This window comes from Physella acuta, unplaced genomic scaffold (assembly GCF_028476545.2).
Source record: "Physella acuta isolate Inbredline_101_S28 unplaced genomic scaffold, ASM2847654v3 ptg000516l, whole genome shotgun sequence".
Lineage (NCBI taxonomy): Eukaryota > Metazoa > Mollusca > Gastropoda > Physidae > Physella > Physella acuta.
Window position 1 is genome coordinate 622,127 of NW_026732035.1, and position 26,889 is coordinate 649,015.

At 42.0% G+C, this 26,889-nt stretch overlaps 1 protein-coding gene across 1 annotated transcript; it reads left to right on the forward strand.

The window, feature by feature from the left end:
* Positions 1–611: 611 nt before the first annotated feature.
* Positions 612–26,889, forward strand: LOC131944972 (uncharacterized). Its single transcript, XM_059305895.1, has 11 exons — positions 612–759; positions 4,456–4,792; positions 9,904–9,974; positions 10,974–11,111; positions 12,392–12,585; positions 13,624–13,688; positions 14,365–14,434; positions 14,578–14,649; positions 19,744–19,865; positions 20,556–20,828; positions 25,517–26,889. Exons 2-11 carry the CDS (start codon positions 4,699–4,701, stop codon positions 26,617–26,619), a joined length of 2,202 nt encoding a protein of 733 aa, XP_059161878.1. The 5' UTR covers positions 612–759; positions 4,456–4,698; the 3' UTR covers positions 26,620–26,889.

A 26,889-nucleotide genomic window follows, 5' to 3' on the forward strand; every position in this document is an offset into this window, starting at 1 on the left:
TGAAATCCTCCCCCCCCCCCACACACATACACAGGCTATTTAATTTATATTATCAATGAGCTTCCCTTCGTTTCGACGTGATGAAACGTGTCACGCCAGCGTGACACATTTCATCACGTGGGTGTCACGCCAGCGTGACACCCACGTGATGAAATGTGTCTGCTATAAACTAGACCAACGTGACACTCACGTGATGAAATGTGTCTGCTATAAACTAGACCAACGTGACACCCACGTGATGAAATGTGTCTGCTATAAACTAGACCAACGTGACACTCACGTGATGAAATGTGTCTGCTATAACAGTCACGCCAGCGTGACAGCCACGTGATTTTTGTCCGTCTCGAGCCAGCCAGGTAAGAATTTAAACTTCGACATGTTGAGAACAGATCGCCTGCCGTGGTTGTCAATGACGACACTGTAAACAACATGGCGGCCCTAACTCCGCTGGTACGCTAGTCTACTACACCTAGGGCCGCTAAATAACGGAAATGGCGGAGTGGGGTGGCGTGGGGTGGCGTGGGGGTTATCAATGTGTGTGTGTAGGGGGTGGGGGTGGTGTAGCAGATCTGCGTGTGTTACAGTCTGCTAGACCGACAGAGTAGCAGTCGTGTGTGTTTAACTTAGCGGACTGGTGATCGAATGAACGAGATTAAACACCTTGTAAGCAAATACACTTGGCGCCTTTTTGTGCTGTTAATTTGTGTTGAACATAGGAGCATTTGTTGGAGACTGGATTAACTGTTAAAAAATAAAATTGTAAGTAATACATTTTTGTAGTCAGTCAACACTTACTGTTGTGTAGTTAGGCTTTAAATGTCAATCTTATGGTTATAATGAAGAATGTTTGGATTTAAAACGAATCGAATAGACCGACTCAAAAATGTTATTCTAAAATCTGGAACATCAGTCCTTCAAGTGATATTTTCACGTATTTATGTAAATACTTTAAGTGCTAGTAAAATTTTGCTTATTATTATTATTGTGTATTAAGACTTATAACCTAATTATGCTACAATGAGTAAAATAGACGCACGTATATGCGCAACAAGAAAATACAGAAACGAACCATATGTTGTATTTATTTATAGAACACTTCAGTGACAGCTAAAAATAATTTTAGAGAGAACAACGTGTCAACGTTAAATTACAAAAAAGAAAATGAGGACACAGAGCTATAAATTAACCTGCAGATGTAGATATTGGTAAATTAAGAAGTGTCTTACCTACCCGTAACCCAAACTTAATTTTAAACCTAATTTAAGCAGTGTTTCTTCCAGACTTTTTTCTCCGGGTGGCACTTGAAATTTTCGGGGGGGGGGGGGGGGGGGCGGTAGACCTTTCTTCGGGGGGGGGGGGGACTATGTTAAAAATATATATTTTCTATATAAATTATATAAATTTCATTTCGAGCGGGGGGGGGAGCGGTAAAATTTTTTCGGGGGGGCTAAGCCCCACCCCCCCCCCCCCCCCCCCCCGAAGAGATGCATGGAAGAAACTCTGAATTTAAGCCAAATTTAAACCTAGTTTAAAGGTAATATAAACCTAAATTTAACCTAATTTAAACCTAATTTAAACCTAATTTAAACCTAATTTAAACCTAATTTAAACCTAATTTAAACCTAATTTAAACCTAATTTAAACCTAATTTAAACCTAAACTGTTTTGTTGTCGATCCAGCAAACAATGGCCGTCGGTTATGTCTCAATATGTACGGCCAGTTGTGTCTCAATATGGACGGCCAGTTGTGTGTGAATATGGACGGCCATTTGTGTCTTAATATGGACGGCCAGTTGTGTCTAAATATGGACGGCCAGTTGTGTCTCAATGTGGACGGCCAGTTGTGTCTCAATGTGGACGGCCAGTTGTGTCTTGTGTTGTAAACCTACGTTACAATATATGTGAGCGTTTAACTGTGTCTTCATGTGCGTCTTTATGTATCACAATGTTTGCGCAGTGTATGTGATCATATCTGTTAAAGTGTGTGTGTGTATGTGTGTGTATGTGTGTGTATGTGTGTGTATGTGTGCATTAGTAAATCCCACGTCACTATCATCATATTCCCATATTTAAATTTACCCTAATCACCTGACCCAGTCGATTATCTAAAGTTTAATGATTGCTAAAAGACAAATCTTACTGAACTAAAGTGTAATAAAGGCTACCTAAGGCGTCTTGTGGCCAGTCCTGCAGCCTTAAGTACAACAGCAAGCCACTGATCCAATATTCCACCAAAATTTACATCCTTACATAAATCTACCTAAGGCACCGGATCTAAGGCATCAACAAAACATATGTCATCACATATCAACAAACACATATCATCACATATCAACAAAAAAAAAACGTCATTACATAAACCGATCTAAGTTACTAAACCTCTGCCTACATTAACAAAAACCTGTCATTACATAAACCTACCTCAACAAAAATCAGCCAATACGTAAACCCACCTAAGCTACAAGATCTGTGCCTACAGATTAAGAAAAACCTGTAATTTCATAAACCTACATCAACAAAAACCTGTCATTACATAAACCTACATCAACAAAAATCAGCCATCACATAAACCTACATCAACAAAAATCAGCCATGACACAAACCTACCACAAAGTTACAAGACCTATACACCAACACAAAACTTGGAACTTCCTGTTAGCCGTGTATCGATTAACGGCCCCGATGTTCGTGTTAATCCAGTCTTTAATTGTTCGTTTAGTTAACCAGCAGACCCCATTCAGACTTATTGATCTCTTAATCGTACCAGGCTGAGGTACAAGCACGAAGTCGAACCACACAGGAAGCCCAATTAATTAACTTAATTAACACACGATGATTTTGTTACATGGATTTAATAGATTTAAACTTTGAACATGCTTCAACTCCTTTTTACTTTCTCGTATATACGTAGTATAGAGAAAGTATTGTAATCGTGCAAAAAAAAAAAATCGAGATTTTTACAAATCTCGACGTTTTACACCTCACTGATATGGAAAAACATAATTTTGCAATCTTGTCCGTATGTCTGTGTGTGTGTGTGTCTGTGTGTGTGTCTGTCCGTGTGTAAACACGATAACTTGAGTACCGTTACAGCTAGGTTGATGAAATTTCATATATAAGTATTTTATCAAAATCGTAGATCCGTATCAACTTTTGAGCGATTTCCGATAACCGGAAGTGGTACTTTTCCTACTTTGAATTTTTCAAAAGCCTATAACTTGAGTACTATTTCAGATAGATAAATGAAATTTCACATGTAAGTAAAAGATCTAATTCTCTACCTTCTGTTAAATTTTGAGTAATTTCCGTTGACTGGAAGTAGTAATTTACGCTACTTCCGATTTCTCAAAAAACTAATGTAAATTTTTAAAGTACTAATAATATTGCGCACTATTATACGCGTTTTTATTCGGCGTTTGCTTGGTGCGCAATGTTTTTTTTATGAGATTCTATTCTATTTTTAAAAGTTTAAGTATTTAAAATGGATTAAAAATCATAACTATATCCCCAGTTACCATCCCCTGTTGTTTTATATAAGAATATTCGAGAAAGTTTAGGGGAGATCACTACCGGTTTATTAGACCTCAATGTAATAATATCACCGACCTACAAAAAATATTACCAAACTAACAAAACCTATCACCAACCTACACAAAACCTATCACCAACCTAAAAAAGACCTATCACCAACCTACAAATAGACCTTTCACCAACCTACAAAAATACCTAACCTCAACCTAAAAAAAGACCTATCACCAACCTCTACAAAGGACCTACCTCCTACATCCAGAAAATACCTATTTTTCATCCCGAAAAGGCTTACTTCACAAATATCTGTTTAATGCCCCCCCCCTCCATAATTATACCCCTCCCTCTCACTAACCTACTGAATGTAACCTAATGCTCTATACTCTCCACAATCACCTACCTGAACCCTAACGGTCCCCTATACTTACGGCCTTACATGGGATCACTTTGAATATGAATCGTAGCTTTAAACTAAGCTGCCGTTACGGGTACGAAGAGTGTAGTGGATAGGGGAGGAGGAGGGGGGGGGGGGGGGTAATTTGGAGATTAAACGAATACAATGTAACCTTTGAAACGGAGTTACATTTTACAGCTAACCTTTTTGTATCCGACTTATTTTCTTATTGAATGGATCGTTTTTTTATTCTCAGTTTTATTTCACTAATCCTCACCAGTAACCAAATCATTTTTTTACAAGCCTACTTCTAAAGAATTTTTTTAAAAAGCAACTTTGTATACATTTTGTAAGAATGAATGCTTATACCTATTTTTATGGTAGAAAGGTCATTAGTTTTTTTTTCGAAAGAATTTTTTTTAAAATATGTTTATTTGATTATTTTGTTATTATAGATTAGCCTACACAGCTAGGGAAATATTGCGTAGGTTTCGCGAGGAAAAATGCTACGTGTCTTTTTTTTTCATCAACAGGTTTTATGGCTGCTTGACGTCACAAGCCAATTAAACCATCGGATTAGAAGTTCCAGTTGCTGTTGTAGTGCGTCAAGATTTCCTGTGGAGTTGACAGTGGTGTGCTGTGGTGAGAACTAACACACTGATGTGTCAGTGACGTATACATGTTGGATGTGTAGGTGATCCAGTGTGTTGTCGTGACGAGAGAGGCACCGGGTGACACGTGATGGATTAGTGTCTGCGAGTGCCAGAACACACTTGATGATGCCGTACGTGGACTTGTCTTTTGAGGGGCGGCAACTGGCCGAGAGGAATCAGCTGGATAATGGGAGGCTACCACACGGAGGCTACAGGGGTAAGTGTAGAGCGTGCGGCGTCAAAACGGCCAATGACAAAACGGCCCCGTCAAAACGACCCCGACAAATCGGCCCCGACATAAGAGCCCCGTCAATTTGACCCCGTCATTTAGGCTCCCGACATACAGGCTCCCGCCAATTAGTTTATCCACAAAACGGCCCCCGTCATTACGACTCCCGAAAAATAGGCTGCCGTCATTTTGGCTCATGACAAATAGGCTCGTGTCAATTTGACTACAGAACCACTGATAATACGGTTTCTGTAGAGACTAAATCTCACGGCAAAACGGGCTCATTGAATATGACACCTGCCAGTGGGACCCCTTCATCAATATTCTTTAGAGTTAGCTTATCCAACACTTTTAAGTAATACAACGTATGCATCTCTTGTTCGGCAGGCCTTATTTTTCTAATAGTTTATCTATTATAAGAAACAGTATCTATGACTTCCATAAATTAGTCGATTATAGGCTGTTCCAACTCAGTGTGTGAGTAAAGGAGTCCACGCTGTACATTCCTACCTGCAGTATTCTTGTAGATTATCAAAACAAAATGCTGTAAATATCATGTATAATATTATACATTTACACTTCTGTGCTCGCTTTTAAGCAACAGATCTTTACTGTTGTAAATTAAGCATTATCAAAACTTTAGAATTGGTGGAATTTAGCGGTTAAGGGCTCGATTTGTTTGTGAATTGATGTTAGTTTTAGAAAAACAATTTAATTCAGGCATTAAAAAGAGGTTATAGTGGTAGTGGAGGTAGAGCCAATATGTCCTGAGTCATTTTGTCGGAAGCCAATATGTCGTGAGCCCTTATGTCGGGAGCCAATATGTCGGGAGTCCATTTGTCGGGAGCCTAAATGTCGGGAGCCTATTCGACAGGAGTCAATAAGTCGGGGCCCTTTTGACGGGGCTATTTAGACTGGGTCGTTTTGTCGAAGGTCGATTTGACGGGGCCGAATTGTCCCGGACCGTTTTGACAGGGCGAGATATACTACTAGTTTACTCGGCCAACCCTTCTATCCCCAGTTTAATCTCAGTAAACCCCCCACCCACCCACCCAATATTAGTGCCGTGGCCGGTTTAAAATACAAAAACAATGTTTATTTACCATAAATCAACACAGTTAGAGATCGATATATATATTGATCTGGGATTTTTTTTTTTTGAATGCCGACGAGTGTACATACGGAATTAGCTTTCTTCAAGACTGACTGATTAGCATAATAGCTGGCTCTACACGTACAATGGCTGGGTACGGCACAGTCACATACATTGGGGGGGGGGGGGTAGAAGTACGACAATTAGCCGTTTCCGCACTCAGTCGTCTGGTAAATAACGCGTGGTGGTCAAGCGGTAGCTGGTTCAACCAGTCGGTTACAGGTTCGTAACCTGGGCTCCCACACCACCCCACCACCACCACACCACCACACCACCACACCACCACCACCACCATAAATCAATTAGTCTGTGTGCATGTTTTTTGCTGCTCCCCTCCCCGCCTCCCCCTCCCCCACACTACCACTACAAATCAATGTCTGTTTGTGTACATGTTATTGCTGCCCCCCCCCCCACCACGCACCCCCCCTCCCCCCACAGAACCACCACAAACCAATCAGTCTGTTTGTGTGCATGTTAGTGCTACTAGTTTACCCAGCAGTCCCCGCATGAATGGGGACGGTAATCACTTAATCCTTCCTTCAACATCCACCCCTTGACAAGCATTAAGTCTGGGTAAACATTACCTCACGGGCAGCTTGACAAAGTAGCCTTTAATTATGCTACCATCACACCTTGTAGCATATTTGCTACTAGTAGCTACATTGATTGCCTTTTCCAGAAGCGCATACCATATTTTAAAGTGGGGTTTACCAGAGGCGTAACAGGGGGGGGGGGGGGCTTGTGGGGAAAATGCCCCGCGAAAAAAATAAATTAAAACCTCTTTTTGAGCTACATTATTGAATTAAACACAGTAGATGTTAAGATAATATCCTACTAGTTAGTTGTAGGGATGTATTTGTTTGATACATTAATTTATCACTGAAATAAAATCTGTTAAGGACAGTGAATAGTAAAAGGGTGAACAACTATATATAAATTGTGTGTGTGTGAGTGGGGGGAGGGCGCAAATTATATTTACCCAGGACGCTGGCTAGCAGTATACATCAGAAAGGTGGACTCTCTCGGCCTGGGATAGATTTGATTAAACTCGAGGTCAACTGTATGGCACACAGCCTACCTTGGTTTTTATGATAATCTCTGGCAGCAATAAAACTATCGATTGGGAAAATTCTGGAATTTATGGACCTGCCTGTCACGTGGGACTGGGAAATTTTGGAGCTGTGGTCTAGAAACGTGTCATTCTGTCATCGTTCGTGACGCAGTTGTTATAATTACAGTTGAGATATAACTCATTAATTATAAATACTGTTGAAATATAACTCATTAATTATAAATACTGCTGAAATATAGCTCATTAATCATAGTTACTGTTGAAATCTATCAAAATAATTATAATTACTGTTGAAATATAACTCATTAATTATAATTACTGTTGAAATATACCTCATTAAGCCTAATTATAATTATTGTTGAAATGTAGCTCATTAATTATAATTACAGTTGATATATAGATCATTAATTATAATTACTGTTGAAATATAATTCGTTAGTTATAATTACTGTAAACTGATATTTTTAGTTAACAATTTATTAATCGAGAAACCACAGAAAAACAAATCGTTTCATTTGAGGAAATGACAGTCAAGTGACAACGTTGATGCGTTGTTTCGGTAATTAAAAGTGAAGAACTATATTGTATGCAATCATGATTGACAGTAGCCTACACTTTGTGCGATCACGATTGACAGTACACATTGTATCTAACATATATTTGAGTGTACAGTTTGTGTACAAACATGTGAAATAACACATTGTGTACATACACATCTGTGATGAGTAGGCCTACCCCCCCCTCCTCCCCCCATGTACTAACACAAAATGTACCGTGTCTCAGTGCTTGACAAAACTACAAGAATGTTTCGTCCGTTCACACGGTTATTGGTACTACCGGTTATTTTTTTAACATTGTCTAATGGCTGTGCAGCAGATAGATTGTGTTATACAGTAACACAAATATACAACAATACATCGACAGCATTATAAAACAATATATTGACAGCGTTATACTACAATGCATTGACTACGCAGTGTATAGTATAAACGTCAATAGTTCTGTTATATTTCCTTACAGTGACGTAATTTAGCCTTTAAACCCTAACCTGTACACATCCATGTTTGTAAGCTGATACACCTTGTAAGTCCCCACCACCCCCCTCCTTCCCCCCCCCCCCCACCGATAACAAACCGCATGAGCTCACTCAAACAGAGCGCACAAATCACGCCACTACTCGCTCACAGAGGGCGGCCATCCACTTAATTAACTGCAGCCGCATGCTTTTATCAATAATTGAACCAGCGATCGATTTGGATGCTTCAATTAAATGCATGTAATTCGATTTTCTCTGAATTAAAGGGACATTACTCTCGACGCTTTGTTCATTTTGTTTGAGGGTTCGTTTGTCTCAAATTTAATGAAACACCCATCTCAACAAGGCGTCAAGTTCATAGGAAAATATATTAAAAAATAAAATACCTGTATCAGACATCTTCATTACATAAAGCAGTTGTAAAAGCTTTTAAAATGTTGGATGTTGAGATATATTTTTTTATTACCTCGCGCTGAAGAGTTTAATGTTAGCATGATACATGTGTTAACAAAGAATAAAACAAAATAATTCTACTTTGTTGTATATACAATTTAAATTGTGTAGCTATATAAAAAGTGTTAGCAAGCCAGTCAGTCTTAATTAAATCTGCCCCTCTCTCAAATATTTGCTTTAACCCCGTTCAGTAGCTTTTATCTATCTGACCATGTATCTGACCATGTATCTAACTGACCATGTTTCTGACCATGTATCTGACTGACCATGTATCTGACCATGTATCTATCTGAACATGTATCTGACCATGTATCTATCTGACCATGTATCTGACCATGTATCTAACTGACCATGTATCTGACTGACCATGTATCTAACTGACCATGTATCTGATCATGTATCTATCTGACCATGTATCTGACCATGTATCTATCTGACCATGTATCTATCTGACCATGTATCTGACCATCTATCTGACCATGTATCTATCTGACCATGTATCTATCTGACCATGTATCTGACCATGTATCTGACCATGTATCTGACCATGTATCTATCTGACCATGTATCTGACCATGTATCTAACTGACCATGTATCTGACCATGTATCTGACCATGTATCTATCTGACCATGTATCTGACCATGTATCTGACCATCTATCTGACCATGTATCTGACCATGTATCTATCTGACCATGTATCTGACCATGTATCTATCTGACCATGTATCTGACCATGTATCTGACCATGTTTCTGACCATGTATCTATCTGACCATGTATCTGACCATGTATCTATCTGACCATGTATCTGACCATGTATCTGACCATGTTTCTGACCATGTATCTATATGACCATGTATCTGACCATGTATCTATCTGACCATCTATCTGACCATGTATCTATATGACCATGTATCTGACCATGTATCTGACCATATATCTGACCATGTATCTATCTGACCATGTATCTGTCTGACCATGTATCTATCTGACCATGTATCTGTCTGACCATGTATCTATCTGACCATGTATCTGACTGACCATGTATCTGACCATGTATCTGACCATGTATCTGACCATGTATCTGACCATGTATCTGACCATGTATTTGACCAAGTATCTGACTGACCGTGTATCTGACCATGTATCTGACTGACCGTGTATCTGACCATGTATCTATCTGACCATGTATCTGACCATGTATCTGACTGACCGTGTATCTGACCATGTATCTATCTGACCATGTATCTGACCATGTATCTGACCATGTATCTATCTGACCATGTATCTGACTGACCATGTATCTGACCATGTATCTATCTACCAATGTATCTATTGGACCATGTATCTGACCTTCTATCTATCTGACCATTTAATGTTGCAGGTAGCAAAAAGTTTCCCCCAAGTCTTCTATCGTGTGAGAAAGGTGTTGAGTTCCAGCACAGTTTGGTACAGGTGAGTGGTGGGGTACAGTGTCACGTCTGGTACAGGTGAGTGGTGAGGTACAGTGTCACGTCTGGTATAGGTGAGTGGTGGGGTACAGTGTCACGTCTGGTATAGGTGAGTGGTGGGGTACAGTGTCACGTCTGGTATAGGTGAGTGGTGGGGTACAGTGTCACGTCTGGTACAGGTAAGTGGTGGGGTACAGTGTCACGTCTGGTACAGGTGAGTGGTGGGGTACAGTGTCACGTCTGGTACATGTGAGTGGTGAGGTACAGTGTCACGTCTGGTACAGGTGAGTGGAGAGGTACAGTGTCACGTCTGGTACAGGTAAGTGGTGGGGTACAGTGTCACGTCTGGTACAGGTGAGTGGTGGGGTACAGTGTCACGTCTGGTACAGGTGAGTGGTGGGGTACAGTGTCACGTCTGGTACAGGTGAGTGGTGGGGTACAGTGTCACGTCTGGTACAGGTGACTGGTGGTGTACAGTGTCACGTCTGGTACAGGTGAGTGGTGGTGTACAGTGTCACGTCTGGTACAGGTGAGTGGTGGGGTGCAGTGTCACGTCTGGTACAGGTAAGTGGTGGGGTACAGTGTCACGTCTGGTACAGGTGAGTGGTGGTGTACAGTGTCACGTCTGATACAGGTGAGTGGTGGGGTGCAGTGTCACGTCTGGTACAGGTGAGTGATTAGGTACAGTGTCACGTCTGGTACAGGTAAGTGGTGGGGTACAGACAGGTGAGTAAAGGGGTACAGTGTCACATTTGGTACAATGAATAGTTGGGTACATTGTCACATCTGTGTATGGAATGCTTATCATTTACTTTTGATCTAAACATACACACATATTTCATCCTTCTGTGATTTCTGTGTCCCACCTTCCTCTACCCTACAATGACCTAACCACCTACCTCTACCCTACACTGACCTAACCACTTACCTCCACCCTACACTGACCTAACCACCTGTCTCCCCCCTACACTGACCTAACCACCTGTCTAACACCTGTAACCAGGAAGTGCAGCAGATCCTGAGGGACGAGGCCATCTACAAATGTGGGCCGACGCCCACCTGGTCCCTGCTGGTCCACAAAGAGCCCGCCTACACGGACGAGTCGCCGTTGATGACCAACGACTTTCTGGCAGCAAACAAGGTCAGGATACTTCGGGTGTGACTTGACATTTACATCCGTGACTTGACATTTACATCCGTGACTTGACATTTACATCCGTGACTTGACATTTACATCCGTGACTTGACATTTACATCCGTGACTTGACATTTATATTCGTGACTTGACATTTACATCCGTGACTTGACATTCATCCGTGACTTGACATTTACATCCGTGACTTGACATTTACATCCGTGACTTGACATTTACATCCGGGACTTGACATTTACATCCGTGACTTGACATTTACATCCGTGACTTGACATTTACATCCGTGACTTGACATTTACATCCGTGACTTGACATTTACATCCGTGACTTGACATTTACATCCGGGACTTGACATTTACATCCGTGACTTGACATTCATCCGTGACTTGACATTTACATCCGTGACTTGACATTTACATCCGTGACTTGACATTTACATCCGGGACTTGACATTTACATCCGTGACTTGACATTTACATCCGTGACTTGACATTTACATCCGTGACTTGACATTTACATCCGTGACTTGACATTTACATCCGTGACTTGACATTTACATCCGTGACTTGACATTTACATCCGTGACTTGACATTTACATCCGTGACTTGACATTTACATCCGTGACTTGACATTTACATCCGTGACTTGACATTTACATCCGTGACTTGACATTTACATCCGTGACTTGACATTTACATCCGTGACTTGACATTTACATTCGTGACTTGACATTTACATCCGTGACTTGACATTTACATTACTGACTTGACTTTAACATCCGTGACTTGACATTTACATCCGTGACTTGACATTTACATCCGGGACTTGACATTTACATCTGTGACTTGACATTTGCGTCTGTGACTTGACATTTGCGTCCGTGAAGACTTGACATTTACATCCGTGACTTGACATTTACATTCGTAACTTGACATTTACATTCATGACAATTAATTACGGTCAAAGGGCAGTAACTCAAGATAATATTGATATTCAGTGGGGCGCTGACTGTTTACATCCCTTTAAGTACTTTAAAGTACTGGTTTTAAAATTAAATTCTGTTTGGTTTTTTTTTTTAATTTCGCGGCTCATTCTTTTTCAAATAAAAAAAAAATAGCTTCAAAACATTATTAATATCACATAATGGTAATTTATTCAAAATGTTTTGACGTTGATTTTAATGTATTATATCCACATGATTTGTTTTAAAAGTTTTTAAAGCAGTTTCAGCTCAATACACTGTCCCGGTTAACCTTGAACTTTTCAGATCGACCAATCAAGTGGTGGGGGTTCCTACCCCCGGGGGCTCACCAGCCCCACCAAATGTGCGCCCCCCGTCCGTAATGACGGCGTCTTGTACTACCGGCCCAACCGCATGCATCAGTACCTGTCGGCCACGGAGCTCCGGAACAGCGCCCAGTCGGCCGTCAACATCCAGCATGGCCGTCCAACCCGGACCACGTACGTGACCATTCTTTAATTTGTGTAGCCCATGTTTTGGCCGTCCAATAGGACCACGTACGTGTCCATTCTTTAATTTGAGTAGCCCATGTTTTGGCCGTCCAATAGGACCACGTACGTGACCAATCTTTAATTTGTGTAGCCCGTGTTTTGGCCGTCCAACCAGGACCACGTACGTGTCCATTCTTTAATTTGAGTAGCCCATGTTTTGGCCGTCCAATAGGACCACGTACGTGACCAATCTTTAATTTGTGTAGCCCGTGTTTTGGCCGTCCAACCAGGACCACGTACGTGACCATTCTTTAATTTGAGTAGCCCATGTTTTGGCCGTCCAACCAGGACCACGTACGTGACCATTCTTTAATTTGAGTAGCCCATGTTTTGGCCGTCCAACCAGGACCACGTACGTGACCATTCTTTAATTTGAGTAGCCCATGTTTTGGCCGTCCAACCAGGACCACGTACGTGACCATTCTTTAATTTGTATAGCCCATGTTTTGGCCGTCCAATAGGACCAGTGACCATTCCATCCTTTGTGTAGCCCATGTTTTGTCCGTCCAACCGCTCCACCCCACCTATTGTGACATCAACCCTGCTTACTCCCACGTCCCCATTCTTCTGATATCAAGTGAACCCATCCATTGGATCTCATCATCGTCTCAATCTAGTTTTTGGAGTATGGCCAGGTCATGTATAAGGGAGATCATTCTCCAGCATGATATAAGGGAGATAATTCTCCAGCTTAGTATAAGGGAGATCATTCTCCAGCATGGTATAAGGGAGATTATTCCCCAGCATAGTTTAAGAGAGATTATCCTCCAGCTAAATGCTTTAAACGCCGTATGAATAACATTCAATAAACCAATAACCTCAGGCTAATTCATTAAAAAAACAATACATATGACACCAAATGTTTTAGAAACTTCTTCGTTGACTTGCTAAATACTAAACTTTATGTTATATATTATGTATTCTCATGAGGATAAAACTTGTAATGTTATAAATTGTCCCCCCTCCCGCCCCACCCCCATTTGACAGTTTACTACGAGCAAGAAATCGGTCTGTATCGGCGCCAGTCACCATAGGACGTGACTATCATCAACGTGAGTAGCTGTCATTTGTCATCCAGATACCATATGGCATCAGTTGTCAAATATGTCATTAGGCATAAGTTGGCAAAGATCATGTCATATTTCATCAGTTGCCAACATCTTGGCGTTTGGCATTAGTCCTTAGTGACCTTATACTATTATACTTTAACGAACGCCAAAAAGTTTTTCAATACCAGAAGGGAACAATCACGACTTGGTGTCGAAGCCTTAGACATGGGTAGTATTGTTTAACATAAGCCATTAACAAGGGCAGTAATCGACCCTGCTGCTGTTTAACATAAACTTTGTTACACAATGTTCAAAACACACGAGTAGAACAACGGTGCTGGACTAATGTGTGTTATCACAGACTGATGTGTGTGCTTACATATCTGAGAAGTGTGTTACTGTTGTGTGGTAGTGTGTGAGGGACAGTGTGTGTAGGATTATATACGTTTTTGTGTGTAGAGTTTTTAAATATATAAAACCATTTGTGCCTGTAGTACGCCTGTTAGTGTGTGTGTGTGTGTGTGTGTGTGTGTGTGTGTGTGTGTTGACGTGTATGTGTGTGGATATGCAGCTCTGTATATGTGTGAACGTGTATGAACTGGTGTGAACGTGTGTGTTCGTGTATAAACGTGTGTGGACGTGTGTATGAGTACTTAACTCAGCCTTAATGTTTACCCAGGGTTGGAGGAGATACGTCACTCATCCAGCACACACAGTCATCAGATTTCTGGCAGCCCCTTACACACTCAGTAAGTGTATGACTGTCTATATAGAAACATATATATATATATATATATATGTATATATATATATATATATATATATATATATATATATATATATATATATATATATATATATATATATATATATATATATATGTGTGTCCCAGGTATTTCCAGCTGCAGACAAGCCCAGGTGACGAAAGTTTCTACTCATTCCTCACAGGTGCAAGGTACAACAGGTGGGTGTAGCAGGTGCAAGGTACAACAGGTGGGTGTAGCAGGTGCTAGGTACAACAGGTGGGTGTAGCAGGTGCAAGGTACAACAGGTGGGTGTAGCAGGTGCTAGGTACAACAGGTGGGTGTAGCAGGTGCAAGGTACAACAGGTGGGTGTAGCAGGTGCTAGGTACAACAGGTGGGTGTAGCAGGTGCTAGGTACAACAGGTGGATGTAGCAGGTGCTAGGTACAACAGGTGGGTGTAGCAGGTGCTAGGTACAACAGGTGGGTGTAGCAGGTGCACGCTACAACAGGTGGGTGTAGCAGGTGCTAGGTACAACAGGTGGGTGTAGCAGGTGCTAGATGCAACAGGTGGGTGTAGCAGGTGCTAGGTACAACAGGTGGGTGTAGCAATTGCTAGGTACAACAGGCGGGTTTAGCAGGTGCTAGGTACAACAGGTGGGTGTAGCAGGTGCTAGGTACAACAGATGGGTGTAGCAGGTGCTAGGTACAACAGGTGGGTGTAGCAGGTGCTAGGTACAACAGGTGGGTGTATCAGGTGCTAGGTACAACAGGTGGGTGTAGCAGGTGCTAGGTACAACAGGTGGGTGTAGCAGGTGCTAGGTACAACAGATGGGTGTATCAGGTGCTAGGTACAACAGGTGGGTGTAGCAGGTGCTAGGTGCAGTATCAGGACATTACCCCTCATTGTCAACTACCCCCTGTCAGTTTATGCACTCCTTCGGTCAATGTCTGTCAGTCCTGTGGCCGAAGTTGCAAGTAGTATGGAGACTTAGCAATCCTAAGAATAAATCATATTTATTTTGAAGTCAGACCAAGTATTCATTTAGCGCTAAACGTGGAAATTTGATTTATTTGTTGTATCATATTTTTTTAGTAAGATTAGCCTATTTGATCAATTTGATTTTACTTTGAAATAAACACAGCCTTACCAAATCTTACCTTGGAATTTTATCATAAGAAAACTGCTGTAATTGAAAAACAAGTTTTTACAATTCTGAACTATTGCGCACCTTTAATGAATGCGCAAATGAATCTGCAAGGTAATGTAAACACTAGGTGGTCAAACTTCCGATTGCGATCACACAAGATTATTTATAGAAATCGTAGAGAGAGAAGATTTGAAATGAGAATATCTGCCGTTACTGTGGACACCGCTGGGGACGATTGTGGTAACATGTCTTCTTGTAGGTACGCGCAAACTGTATCAATAGACCAGCCGAGTCCAGAGATCATTGGTCAAGCCTAGGCTGTGTTCACTCACGCCAAAATATTCCCCGCTTGATCAGGTCCGGTTGGCTGTATGTCCGGCATCCGTCCGGCTAGGTAGCACGTATATCCCCACCAGCGCCCGGTCGGGTAGCACGGATTGAACAGAGGCCGTCTCAGTCGGGAACAGGTATCACCCGCTTGCGTCTCGTCGCCGGGCCTGCGCACACCGTACTCCGGTTTGTACAGCCCTGACGCGGCGTCAGGCTTGTTTTACCCACGTCCTGACTCGGCGAGTAGACTTAGTTTGATACGAACGCTCTGACTCCGCGTTTGGTCTGTTTATATGAACGGTATTCGATACCTGGTCAGACGTTCAACCTTCATGGGTTGGGCGGATCTGAGCCTATTTTTAATTTATGTAACAGGTTGACAGTCTATGTGGCTGTCCTTCTGAATAACTTTTTTTATATTATGTGTACAGAGGTTGACAGTCTATGTGGCTGTCCTTCTGAATAACTTTTTTTTTATATCTGTAACAGAGGTTGACAGTCTATGTGGCTGTCCTTCTGAATAACTTTTTGTCTGTGTGCGGTGTTTGTATTTCTGTTCAGGTCTGAATCTCGCTGAAAATGTCCTGGTCCGATTCGACCAGCCGTGGCGTGAAAGGTGTCTGTAAGAAAAACTACTGAACTTGTAAGGTCATCTCTTTGAACTTGTATGACCTTGTGTTTGCATGGACAAGTTGTTGTCACGTGACCGCTTGACCTACTACGACGGCGCGTCCCAGACTTGCGGGAGTAAAAATGTGAGTTTCATAGGAACTCGCCAAATTTGTAACTTCTAGCTCTTTGTTTTAGACTTTTAGACCAAGTAGTCTTAGACTTACTAAGATGTCTTATTTCTAAAACTGGGATGTTAGGAGAAGTAAGTTTGGCGCGGCCTAGCTACCCGCGTTTCACTCGAGCATTTGTTGGTTCATGAAACTAGCGCGTAGTACACTTGCCAAATCGAATTTTTGCCTTAAGGAGTCTGCCATCCTTCACTTTTAACATTATGGTGCACTTATTAAGACTTCTCAGAAGTTTTATGACGTGTTTGGTAGAAGAAAAAAAGGTTGACGCAGCCTGAGTATGAAGTTTGACTGAAGCATTGTGTATTCCACGATTCTAACCCTCACAATTCTGCCTATGGAATTTTTTCTCTCATAGGATCTCGACATTCTTTATCATCTAGCGAGTTCGCCATTCTTACGATTTCTAAGACTTTCTTAGAACTTTTAAGAATAGTAATTCAAGACGTGTTCGTTAGCAGAAGAAGACTGCCGTGGCCTATTTCTATAAATGTGCCAGAATCTTACTTGTGTGTGCCAAGATTCGGCGCGCGCTGACTTCGCAAATGAAAATGTGCATTTCAAAGGATTTCTCGCCTTCTTTAAACTTCTAACTGCTACGGCTTAGATTGCTCTAATCTTACAACTTTGTAAGATCCGTTTAGATTCTCTCAAGTCTAGTTGCTAGTAGAACAAGGTTGACGTGGCCTTGCTGTGCACGTTTGACTGAAGCAGGTCAATATGTTTCATGATTCGACGCATGCCACTTGTCGAAGGAAAATGTTGTGTTTCTCAGGACTTCTGGTCATGTTTTAACTTCTAATGTGTAGTTAAAGTTCTGGCCTTACATCTTTGTAAGATGTTTAGAACTTTTGAAACTTGTGTTAGAGGAAGAAGCTTGGCGTGGCCTAGCTATACAAGTTTACCTGAAGCAAGACTTAAATTCTTATGACTTTGACTGTCCCCGTGTCCCTCACTTGTGATTGTAACTTGAGGGTGTACAGGTCTAAAGATGTTGAAATAGTATGTATATCTGGATCAGTTGTGATTAGCCTCTAACGGCTAATCTGGTATGAATCTCACAAAAAAAATATTTCCGTGGGTCGGAATGTGTAAAAGGAGTGAAATCAGGAGTGTAAAAGAATAGCGTGTAACTCTTGAAGATGATGTTGTAGGTCGTGTGGTTGACTAAAAGATGATGTTGGATGTCGTGTGGTTGACTAGAAGATGATGTTGTAGGTCGTGTGGTTGACTAGAAGATGATGTTGTAGGTCGTGTGGTTGACTAGAAGATGATGTTGTAGGTCGTGTGGTTGACGGTACCTAGCCCTAGCCTGACGTCGATACCGCCGTACGGTGAGGCGGGTCTAAGCCTACCTTGTAGACCGGAACTATTAGATTAGCTTAGTGTAATTAATTTTTAGTCAATTAGCGGTTTAGTATATTATTAGTTAATTTTTAGTCAATTAGCGGTTTAGTATATTATTAGTTAATTTTTAGTCATTTAGCGGTTTAGTTAATTATTATTAGTCACTTTTTGTTTTAGTCATTTTTTTTCATAGTCAATTAGTCAATAATTAGTCAATTATTGGTTTAGTTAATTATTATTAGTCAATTATTGGTTTAGTTATTTATTAGTCAATTATTAGTTTAGTCAATTTTATTAGTTAATTATTAGTTAATTATTGGTTTAGTCAATTTTATTAGTTAATAATTAGTTAATTATTGGTTTAGTCAATTTCATTAGTTAATTCTCTGGTTTATCTTTTAATGAAATAAATATTGTATTGTTGGGGTCGCTCAATTCCGCCCTGAAAGAAACCCCGCACCCCAATGACTTCTGTCTTTCGTTTGTATTCTAATGAATAAAGTTAGAGCATCGTTAAGGCGAGATGAACAACGATGAAAGTAGAATGACACCGTGAGGTGTTTAAAACACCCTTTTTTTAGACAGGAAACAAAAAACTGAAGTGGTCGTGTTTTCATTTTTTTTTTTTAAAGAAAATTTGAATAGCCTCTAAGCTAGGTCTCATTGATTATTGTTTTATTCCATTTTTAAAATGGCGCGATGCTTTCTCGAAGGTCCGCCTGTCCGCTCAGATCCAACCCCTCCCATCCCCCGGCCCCCCCCCCCCCCCACACACACATGATGTAATGTGAACCGCCGACGAACACACGAAATGCACGACTCACACCAGACCCGCGAAGATAAAGTGTATACAACATGACGGACACACTAGCTGGCGGCTTATATTATAGATTCATTATTCTAGTAAAAGGGAAATTTATACTGGTTTTATAGGAAAATTCCAGGGTTCTAAAACTCCGGGACCTCGGGCGCCTGCCTTATCAGCCCTGCCTCCTTCCCACCCACAGCGCCCTCTAACATGTAATCCATACATTTCTTGAACGCTTTTGTGTCTGGTGTTCACATTTAAAATTGTTTTAAAATAATAAAAAAAATATAATCGTGCTCAAAAACTTTTAAATAATTTCTAAACAATTTTTAATTCTTTACAAAATATCACCCAAAACAATTGTATTTGTAAAAAAAAAAATATTCCTAATACTTAAAGCCCATTGTTTAGACATTAACCCCGTATGTCCTGCCCCGTCTAGACATTAACCCTGTATGTCCTGCCCCGTCTAGACATTAACCCTGTATGTCCTGTCCAGTCTAGACATTAACCCTGTATGTCCTGCCCCGTCTAGACATTAACCCTGTATGTCCTGCCCCGTCTAGACATTAGCACTGTATGTCCTGCCCCGTCTAGACATTAACCCTGTATGTCCTGTCCAGTCTAGACATTAACCCTGTATGTCCTGCTCCGTCTAGACATTAACCCCGTATGTCCTGCCCCGTCTAGACATTAACCCTGTATGTCCTGCCCCACAGTCCACCGTCTAGACATTAACCCTGTATGTCCTGCCCCGTCTAGACATTAACCCTGTATGTCCTACCCCGTCTAGACATTAACCCTGTATGTCCTGCCCCGTCTAGACATTAACCCTGTATGTCCTGTCTAGTCTAAACATTAACCCTCTATGTCCACACAGGGCTCACTGCCTGGACTCCAAGAGTGTTGACCACAGTGGAGTCTACATGCCCAGACACAACCCGGCATTTGGATGTTTCTATCGCGGCCCCAAAGGACAGTGGTACTTGCAGGAATTAGAAGGTTGGTTCGCATTTTACCCTCAGCATGGGAGCAAAATCATTTTAATTAGAAGGTCAGTTCGCATTTTACCCTTTTTAGCATGCGAGCAGTTTATTTTAATTAAAAGGTCAGTTCGCATTTTAACCTCAGCATGCGAGCAGTTTATTTTAATTAGAAGGTCAGTTCGCGTTTTACCCTCAGCATGGGAGCAAAATCATTTTGATTAGAAGATCAGTTCGCATTTTACCCTCTTTAGCATGCGAGCAGTTTATTTTAATTAGAAGGTCAGTTCGCGGTTTACCCTCAGCATCTAATTAGTAGGTCTGTCCACATCTAATTAGTGAGTCTGTTCACATCTAATTAGTGCGGCTGGCCACATTTATTTAGTGCGGCTGGCCACATTTATTTAATGCGGCTGACCACTTTTTTAAGTGTGGTTGCCATAGTATATGCAGTTGCAGGCGAATTCCTGAAACATCAATCCACAAAACGTTATAACTTATTTAAAAATTAGGATTTGATTAACATGTATGTAGATGTGATTAAAAATTATCTGAACAAGCATAGTAAAATTGCTGGAATTATCGACCCGTGTTGATTTACTTTCTTTGAATCAGCTAAGCCATTGATGAGGATACGTAATTAATGCACTAATTACGGTGTGACGGTTGTCTCCGACTAATGAGCCAGGTTTTAATTTGAATTTCTCAGATTCACTCAACGACTCGCCTGTCAACTCACCTAACCGCTCCCACCACCAGCAGCCTCGACCCACCAGCGTCCCAATCCACCCCAGGGCCAGCAACACCTCCCATGACGTAGGCACCCCCACCCCCACAGAGGAGTCGCTGGCTCCCCAGGGTACAGCCGGGACCAAGATGGCGGCGTCCCCGAGGGCGAGCAACGCCAAGGTCAAGGTCTCGCCCAGGGCAGGTCACTCCAGAAGGTCACGGAACAGGGCGAACCTCAGCTTCAACATCGTGGGTAAGTCACGTGGTGCAACAGCTTCAACGTCGTGGGCGGGTAAGTCACAACAGCTTCAACATTGTAGGTAAGTCACGGGGTACAACAGCTTCAACATTGTAGGTAAGTCACGGGGTACAACAGCTTCAACATCGTGGGCGGGTAAGTCACAACAGCTTCAACATTGTAGGTAAGTCACGGGGTACAACAGCTTCAACATTGTAGGTAAGTCACGGGGTACAACAGCTTCAACATCGTGGGTAAGTCACGTGGTACAACAGCTTCAATATCGTGGGTAAGTCACGTGGTACAACAGCTTCAATATCGTGGGTAAGTCACGTGGTACAACAGCTTCAATATCGTGGGTAAGTCACGTGGTACAACAGCTTCAATATCGTGGGTAAGTCACGTGGTACAACAGCTTCAATATCGTGGGTAAGTCACGTGGTACAACAGCTTCAATATCGTGGGTAAGTCACGTTGTACAACACGCAAACTTCAATATTATAAGTCACCTGTTACAACAGGGTGAACATCCGTGTTTATTCAAGACTTTTTTCTCCAAGGGGCACAGAGTTTCTTCCAGGCATCTCTTTTACCGCCCCCCCCCCCCCCCCCGAACGAAATGAAATTTATATAATTTATATAGAAAATATATACTTTTAACAGTGTCCGCCCCCGAAGAAAGTCTACCGCCCCACCAAAAATTTCAAGTGCCCCCCCGGAGAAAAAAGTCTGGAAGAAACACTGTCATATTCGTCATGTTCAATTACGCATTATTAAATTATCCTACCTATTGCCACATTTTAGCAGACGTTTTAGTTCACATAATCTTGTTTACGGCGTCAGTCGCGTGTTCACATTACTAAGTGCTAAGGTCACTAGCAGGCCAGCAGATTTGAAACGATGCACTTGTCGCTTCCCCGATACTAAACTTGAGTGTCTTCTAACGTCTACCCCCACGTCTGTCCAAAATGACTCCCCCACCCCACGTCTCCCTTGTCTAAGGCCCCATGTGGTGCTAATATCCGCCTCTATCGTGACCTCCAGCACCCATTAAGCTCACATAAGATAGAGGTACAGTAAGATTAGTGTTGGGTTGCACCAGTACACTCGCGGGTAGAATTTTTGCTTTGATCAAATATTTCTGAATTCCCGTCGGGAGAATATAAAAAAAAATAAATGTGATGAATGACGTCGATAAATGTGATGGAGGACTTTTTGGGGGCGTTACTGCTAGTTGTGTAGGTACAATGTGGTCGTTTTGTGATTTCTGTCTGTTTTATTTGTCTGGCACAGACTTTCTGTTTGAAACGTGCGGCTCGATTGTCTGCTTTATTTGTCTGCGTTGGTCTGTGTTGAGTGACCCCTCAGTCTAGTGGTGACTCTCAGACTGAGAAACGACAGCGTGGATTGATTTTGTGAACCTGGAGGGTGAGACGATCTCACTCACCCCCCAGTCACACAAAGTCCAGTCTTGTGAAAGTCCATTACACAACTGACCAGTCCAATACACAACTGACCAGTCCATTACACAACTGACCAGTCCATCACACAACTGACCAGTCCATTACACAACTGACCAGTCCATTACACAACTGACCAGTCCATTACACAACTGACCAGTCCATCACACAACTGACCAGTCCATTACACAACTGACCAGTCCATTACACAACTGACCAGTCCATTACACAACTGACCAGTCCATTACACAACTGACCAGTCCATTACACAGCTGACCAGTCCATTACAAAGATGATGACGTACAACTGATCAGTTTCTGGTACTGACATATCACTCGAGTACACACTTGAGCAAGTGTGTACAAGGAACACATTTATTACAGGATTGTTTACAAAACACATTTATTACAGGATTGTTTACCAAACACATTTATTACAGGATTGTTTACCAAACACATTTACTACAGGATTGTTTACCAAACACATTTACTACAGGATTGTTTACAAAACACATTTATTACAGGAATGTTTACAAACCACAATTGTTACGGAATAGTTCAGAAACCCAACAACTCTGATTGTCTAAATCCGACCAAAATCTTGTACTGTGATTCTAAATCCGAACAAAATCTTGTACTGTGATTCTAAATCCGACCAAAATCTTGTACTGTGATTCTAAATCCGAACAAAATCTTGTACTGTGATTCTAAATCCGAACAAAATCGTGTACTGTGATTCTAAAATCCGAAAAAAATCTTGTACTGTGATTCTAAATCCGAACAAAATCTTGTACTGTGATTCTAAATCCGAACAAAATCGTGTACTGTGATTCTAAAATCCGAAAAAAATCTTGTACTGTGATTCTAAATCCGAACAAAATCTTGTACTGTGATTCTAAATGCTAATACCACGAATAGAAAAATATCTTGAGCCGATGTCAGTCAAAGATTATTTAAAGTACCTTATTAGGATGTTAATCTAAGATAACATTAAGCACATACAGCCATTGTCAATCTAAGATTGCATCAAGTACCTAGAGCTAATGTTAATCTAAGATTAAATAAAGTACCTTATTCCCATGTAAATCCACGATTACATAGTGAATCAACTGGCGATGTTTACTGTGATTCACCATGCCTTAAAAAAACATACAACAACGTACATTGTATGCCGAAATAAAATTTTATTCAGAAAAAAAAATTTCACTTTAATATACTGAGTGCCTAATGTTCGATTTTGTTTATCAATATTTGAAATCAATTTTTAAAAACAGAATCAATCGCGGTAAAAATATTCCCTTTCTAATCAATACTATCAGCTTGTTTATGGCATATCGATGAGATACGGTAGGGGAATTAATGTTGTAAGACAAATCTATTTATAGGCAATACGTGAGGTAAAGGGGGCAAGCTATACACACCAGGTCATGTTTGGGGCGTGGCCAGGGAAGTCGTCGTTGTTAAAGTTGTTGTGGTCAGTGTAGGGGTCAGTGTAGGGGTCAGTGTACGGGTCAATGTAGGGGTCAATGTAGGGGTCAATGTAGGGGTCAATGTAGGGGTCAGTGTAGGATCAGTGTAGGGGTCAGTGTAGGGTCAGTGTAGGGTCAGAGTAGGGTCGGTGTAGGGTCAGGGTAGGGTCAGTGTAGGGGTCAGTGTAGGGGTCATTGTAGGGTCGGTGTAGGGTCAGAGTAGGGTGAGGGTAGGGTTAGTGTAGGGGTCAGTGTAGGGTCAGAGTAGGGTTAGTGTAGGGGTCAGTGTAGGGTCAGTGTAGGGTCAGAGTAGGGTCAGTGTAGGGGTCAGTGTAGGGGTCATTGTAGGGTCAGTGTAGGGGTCAGTGTAGGGTTAGTGTAGGGGTCAGTGTAGGGTTAGTGTAGGGGTCAGTGTAGGGTTAGTGTAGGGGTCAGTGTAGGGTTAGTGTAGGGGTCAGTGTAGGGTTAGTGTAGGGGTCAGTGTAGGGTTAGTGTAGGGGTCAGTGTAGGGTTAGTATAGGGGTCAGTGTAGGGTTAGTGTAGGGGTCAGTGTAGGGTTAGTGTAGGGGTCAATGTAGGGTCAGTGTAGGGGTCAGTGTAGGGTTAGTGTAGGGGTCAGTGTAGGGTTAGTGTAGGGGTCAGTGTAGGGTTAGTGTAGGGGTCAGTGTAGGGTTAGTGTAGGGGTCAATGTAGGGTTAGTGTAGGGTTAGTGTAGGGGTCAGTGTAGGGTTAGTGTAGGGGTCAGTGTAGGGTTAGTGTAGGGGTCAGTGTAGGGTTAGTGTAGGGGTCAGTGTAGGGTTAGTGTAGGGGTCAGTGTAGGGTTAGTGTAGGGGTCAGTGTAGGGTTAGTGTAGGGGTCAGTGTAGGGTTAGTGTAGGGGTCAGTGTAGGGTTAGTGTAGGGGTCAGTGTAGGGTTAGTGTAGGGGTCAGTGTAGGGTTAGTGTAGGGGTCAATGTAGGGTTAGTGTAGGGGTCAGTGTACGGTTAGTGTAGGGGTCAGTGTAGGGTTAGTGTAGGGGTCAATGTAGGGTTAGTGTAGGGGTCAGTGTAGGGTTAGTGTAGGGGTCAGTGTAGGGTTCGTGTAGGGGTCAGTGTAGGGTTAGTGTAGGGGTCAATGTAGGGTTAGTGTAGGGGTCAGTGTAGGGTTAGTGTAGGGGTCAGTGTAGGGTTAGTGTAGGGGTCAGTGTAGGGTTAGTATAGGGGTCAATGTAGGGTTAGTGTAGGGGTCAGTGTAGGGTTAGTGTAGGGGTCAATGTAGGGTTAGTGTAGGGGTCAGTGTAGGGTTAGTATAGGGGTCAATGTAGGGTTAGTGTAGGGGTCAGTGTAGGGTTAGTGTCAATTTAGGGGTCAGTGTAGGATCGGGTGTAGGGGTCAGTGTAGGGTCAGTGTAGGGGTCAATGTAGGGGTCAATGTAGGGGTCAATGTAGGGGTCAGTGTAGGGTCAGTGTATTGGTCAGAGTAGGGTCAGTGTAGGGGTCAGTGTAGGGGTCATTGTAGGGTTAATGTAGAGGTTAGTGTAGGGTTAGTGTAGGGGTCAGTGTAGAGGTCTAGGGTTCAGTATAGGGATGTCTGTACTCAAGACTCAATGTCTCGCCCTCCAACGCTTGTAATGGACCGAGCAATTAGGTTCCTAGCTTTGTGTTTGTGGGGGAGGGGAGGGAGGGGTTCCAGCAAAGAGGTTCATGTTGAGAGCATAATTATGTTAGCAGCTAATTGTTTGGATAATATGACAATTATTTGGTGAGGCGACATTTTTAAAACGTGATTCCTCTTGCAGGTCAGCGTGTTCCGATCAGTGGCGTCAAACTCCCGGTGTTGGGTAAAGTGAAAGAAACGCCACCGGAAACTGAGACTCTGACGCCGCAGCCAGCACGTGCACAGGAAATGACGTCACGAGTCACGTGCGGTGGAAGGCAGGGATCTGCCACCTCCGAGAGGCTTGAGATCTCTGTGCTGATAGAGGAAGAGGAGGATGATAAAGTAGAGGATGATAAAGTAGAGGATGATAAAGTAGAGGATGATAAAGTTGATAAAGAGGGCGAGAGGTTGGATGGGGAGGTAACTGAAGAATGGCAAGATGAGACGATGCAGGGAGGTAGGAAGGAGAGCAAGAAAACAGAGGAGGCACCAGAAGAAGGAGGAAGTCAACCATCCGTGACAGGACACATTCAAACTGATGAGCTTGACCAAGTCATTAAATACGACGATAATGAAGCTGACCTTGAACTAGATCAACAGGGGACAAATGGAGCTGACCTTGAACTAGATCAACTAGGAACAAATGAAGCTGACCTTGAACTAGATCAACAGGGGACAAATGAAGCTGACCTTGAACTAGATCAACAGGGGACAAATGAAGCTGACCTTGAACTAGATCAACAGGGGACAAATGAAGCTGACCTTGAATTAGATCAACAGGGGACAAATGAAGCTGACCTTGAACTAGATCAACAAGGAAAAAATGAAGCTGACCTTGAACTAGATCAACAGGGGACAAATGAAGCTGACCTTGAACTAGATCAACAAGGAACACATGAAGCTGACCTTGAACTAGATCAACAAGGAACAAATGAAGCTGACCTTGAACTTGATCAACAGGGGACAAATGAAGCTGACCTTGAACTAGATCAACAGGGGACAAATGAAGCTGACCTTGAACTAGATCAACAGGAGACAAATGAAGATGATATGGAACAAATACATCAACGGTTGGCAGATGAAGATAATTTGGATAAGAAAGCCGATGAAAAAAGACCAGAAAATGATAAATCTGACGAAAATGCAGTATCGCAAGAAGATGTTCTGTTTTTTGTGACGGAGAAAGATGGTGTGCAAGAACCTGATGGTGAGTTGAATCACGACTCGGGTGAGCAGCAATAACATTGGCAAAGGTACGGAACCAAAGGGTTCAATAAGTCATGGAAGACAATCTATGGATACAATTCGTATGTCTCAGTATTACTATATGCTATCAGTATTAGTGTATTGTTCGTTGTTTTAAATCAGTTATCTCAAGTTGTATAGTTTGTTCTGTGGGCAAGCCGAATAACTTTATTAGTATAATAATACAGGATTTTATGTCCTATCGTAAAATGTATGCTTCCTACAAGTATACGTGTATATGTGTTAAATATATTGTCAAAATATAGT

Excerpts from the sequence above, each read along its gene's own strand:
- LOC131944972 (XM_059305895.1), top strand. The coding sequence starts at position 4,699 with ATGATGCCGTACGTGGACTTGTCTTTTGAGGGGCGGCAACTGGCCGAG. Across the intron at positions 11,112-12,391 it reads ACTTTCTGGCAGCAAACAAG|ATCGACCAATCAAGTGGTGG; the intron begins GTCAGGATACTT and ends TGAACTTTTCAG. Across the intron at positions 14,435-14,577 it reads GGCAGCCCCTTACACACTCA|GTATTTCCAGCTGCAGACAA; the intron begins GTAAGTGTATGA and ends TGTGTGTCCCAG.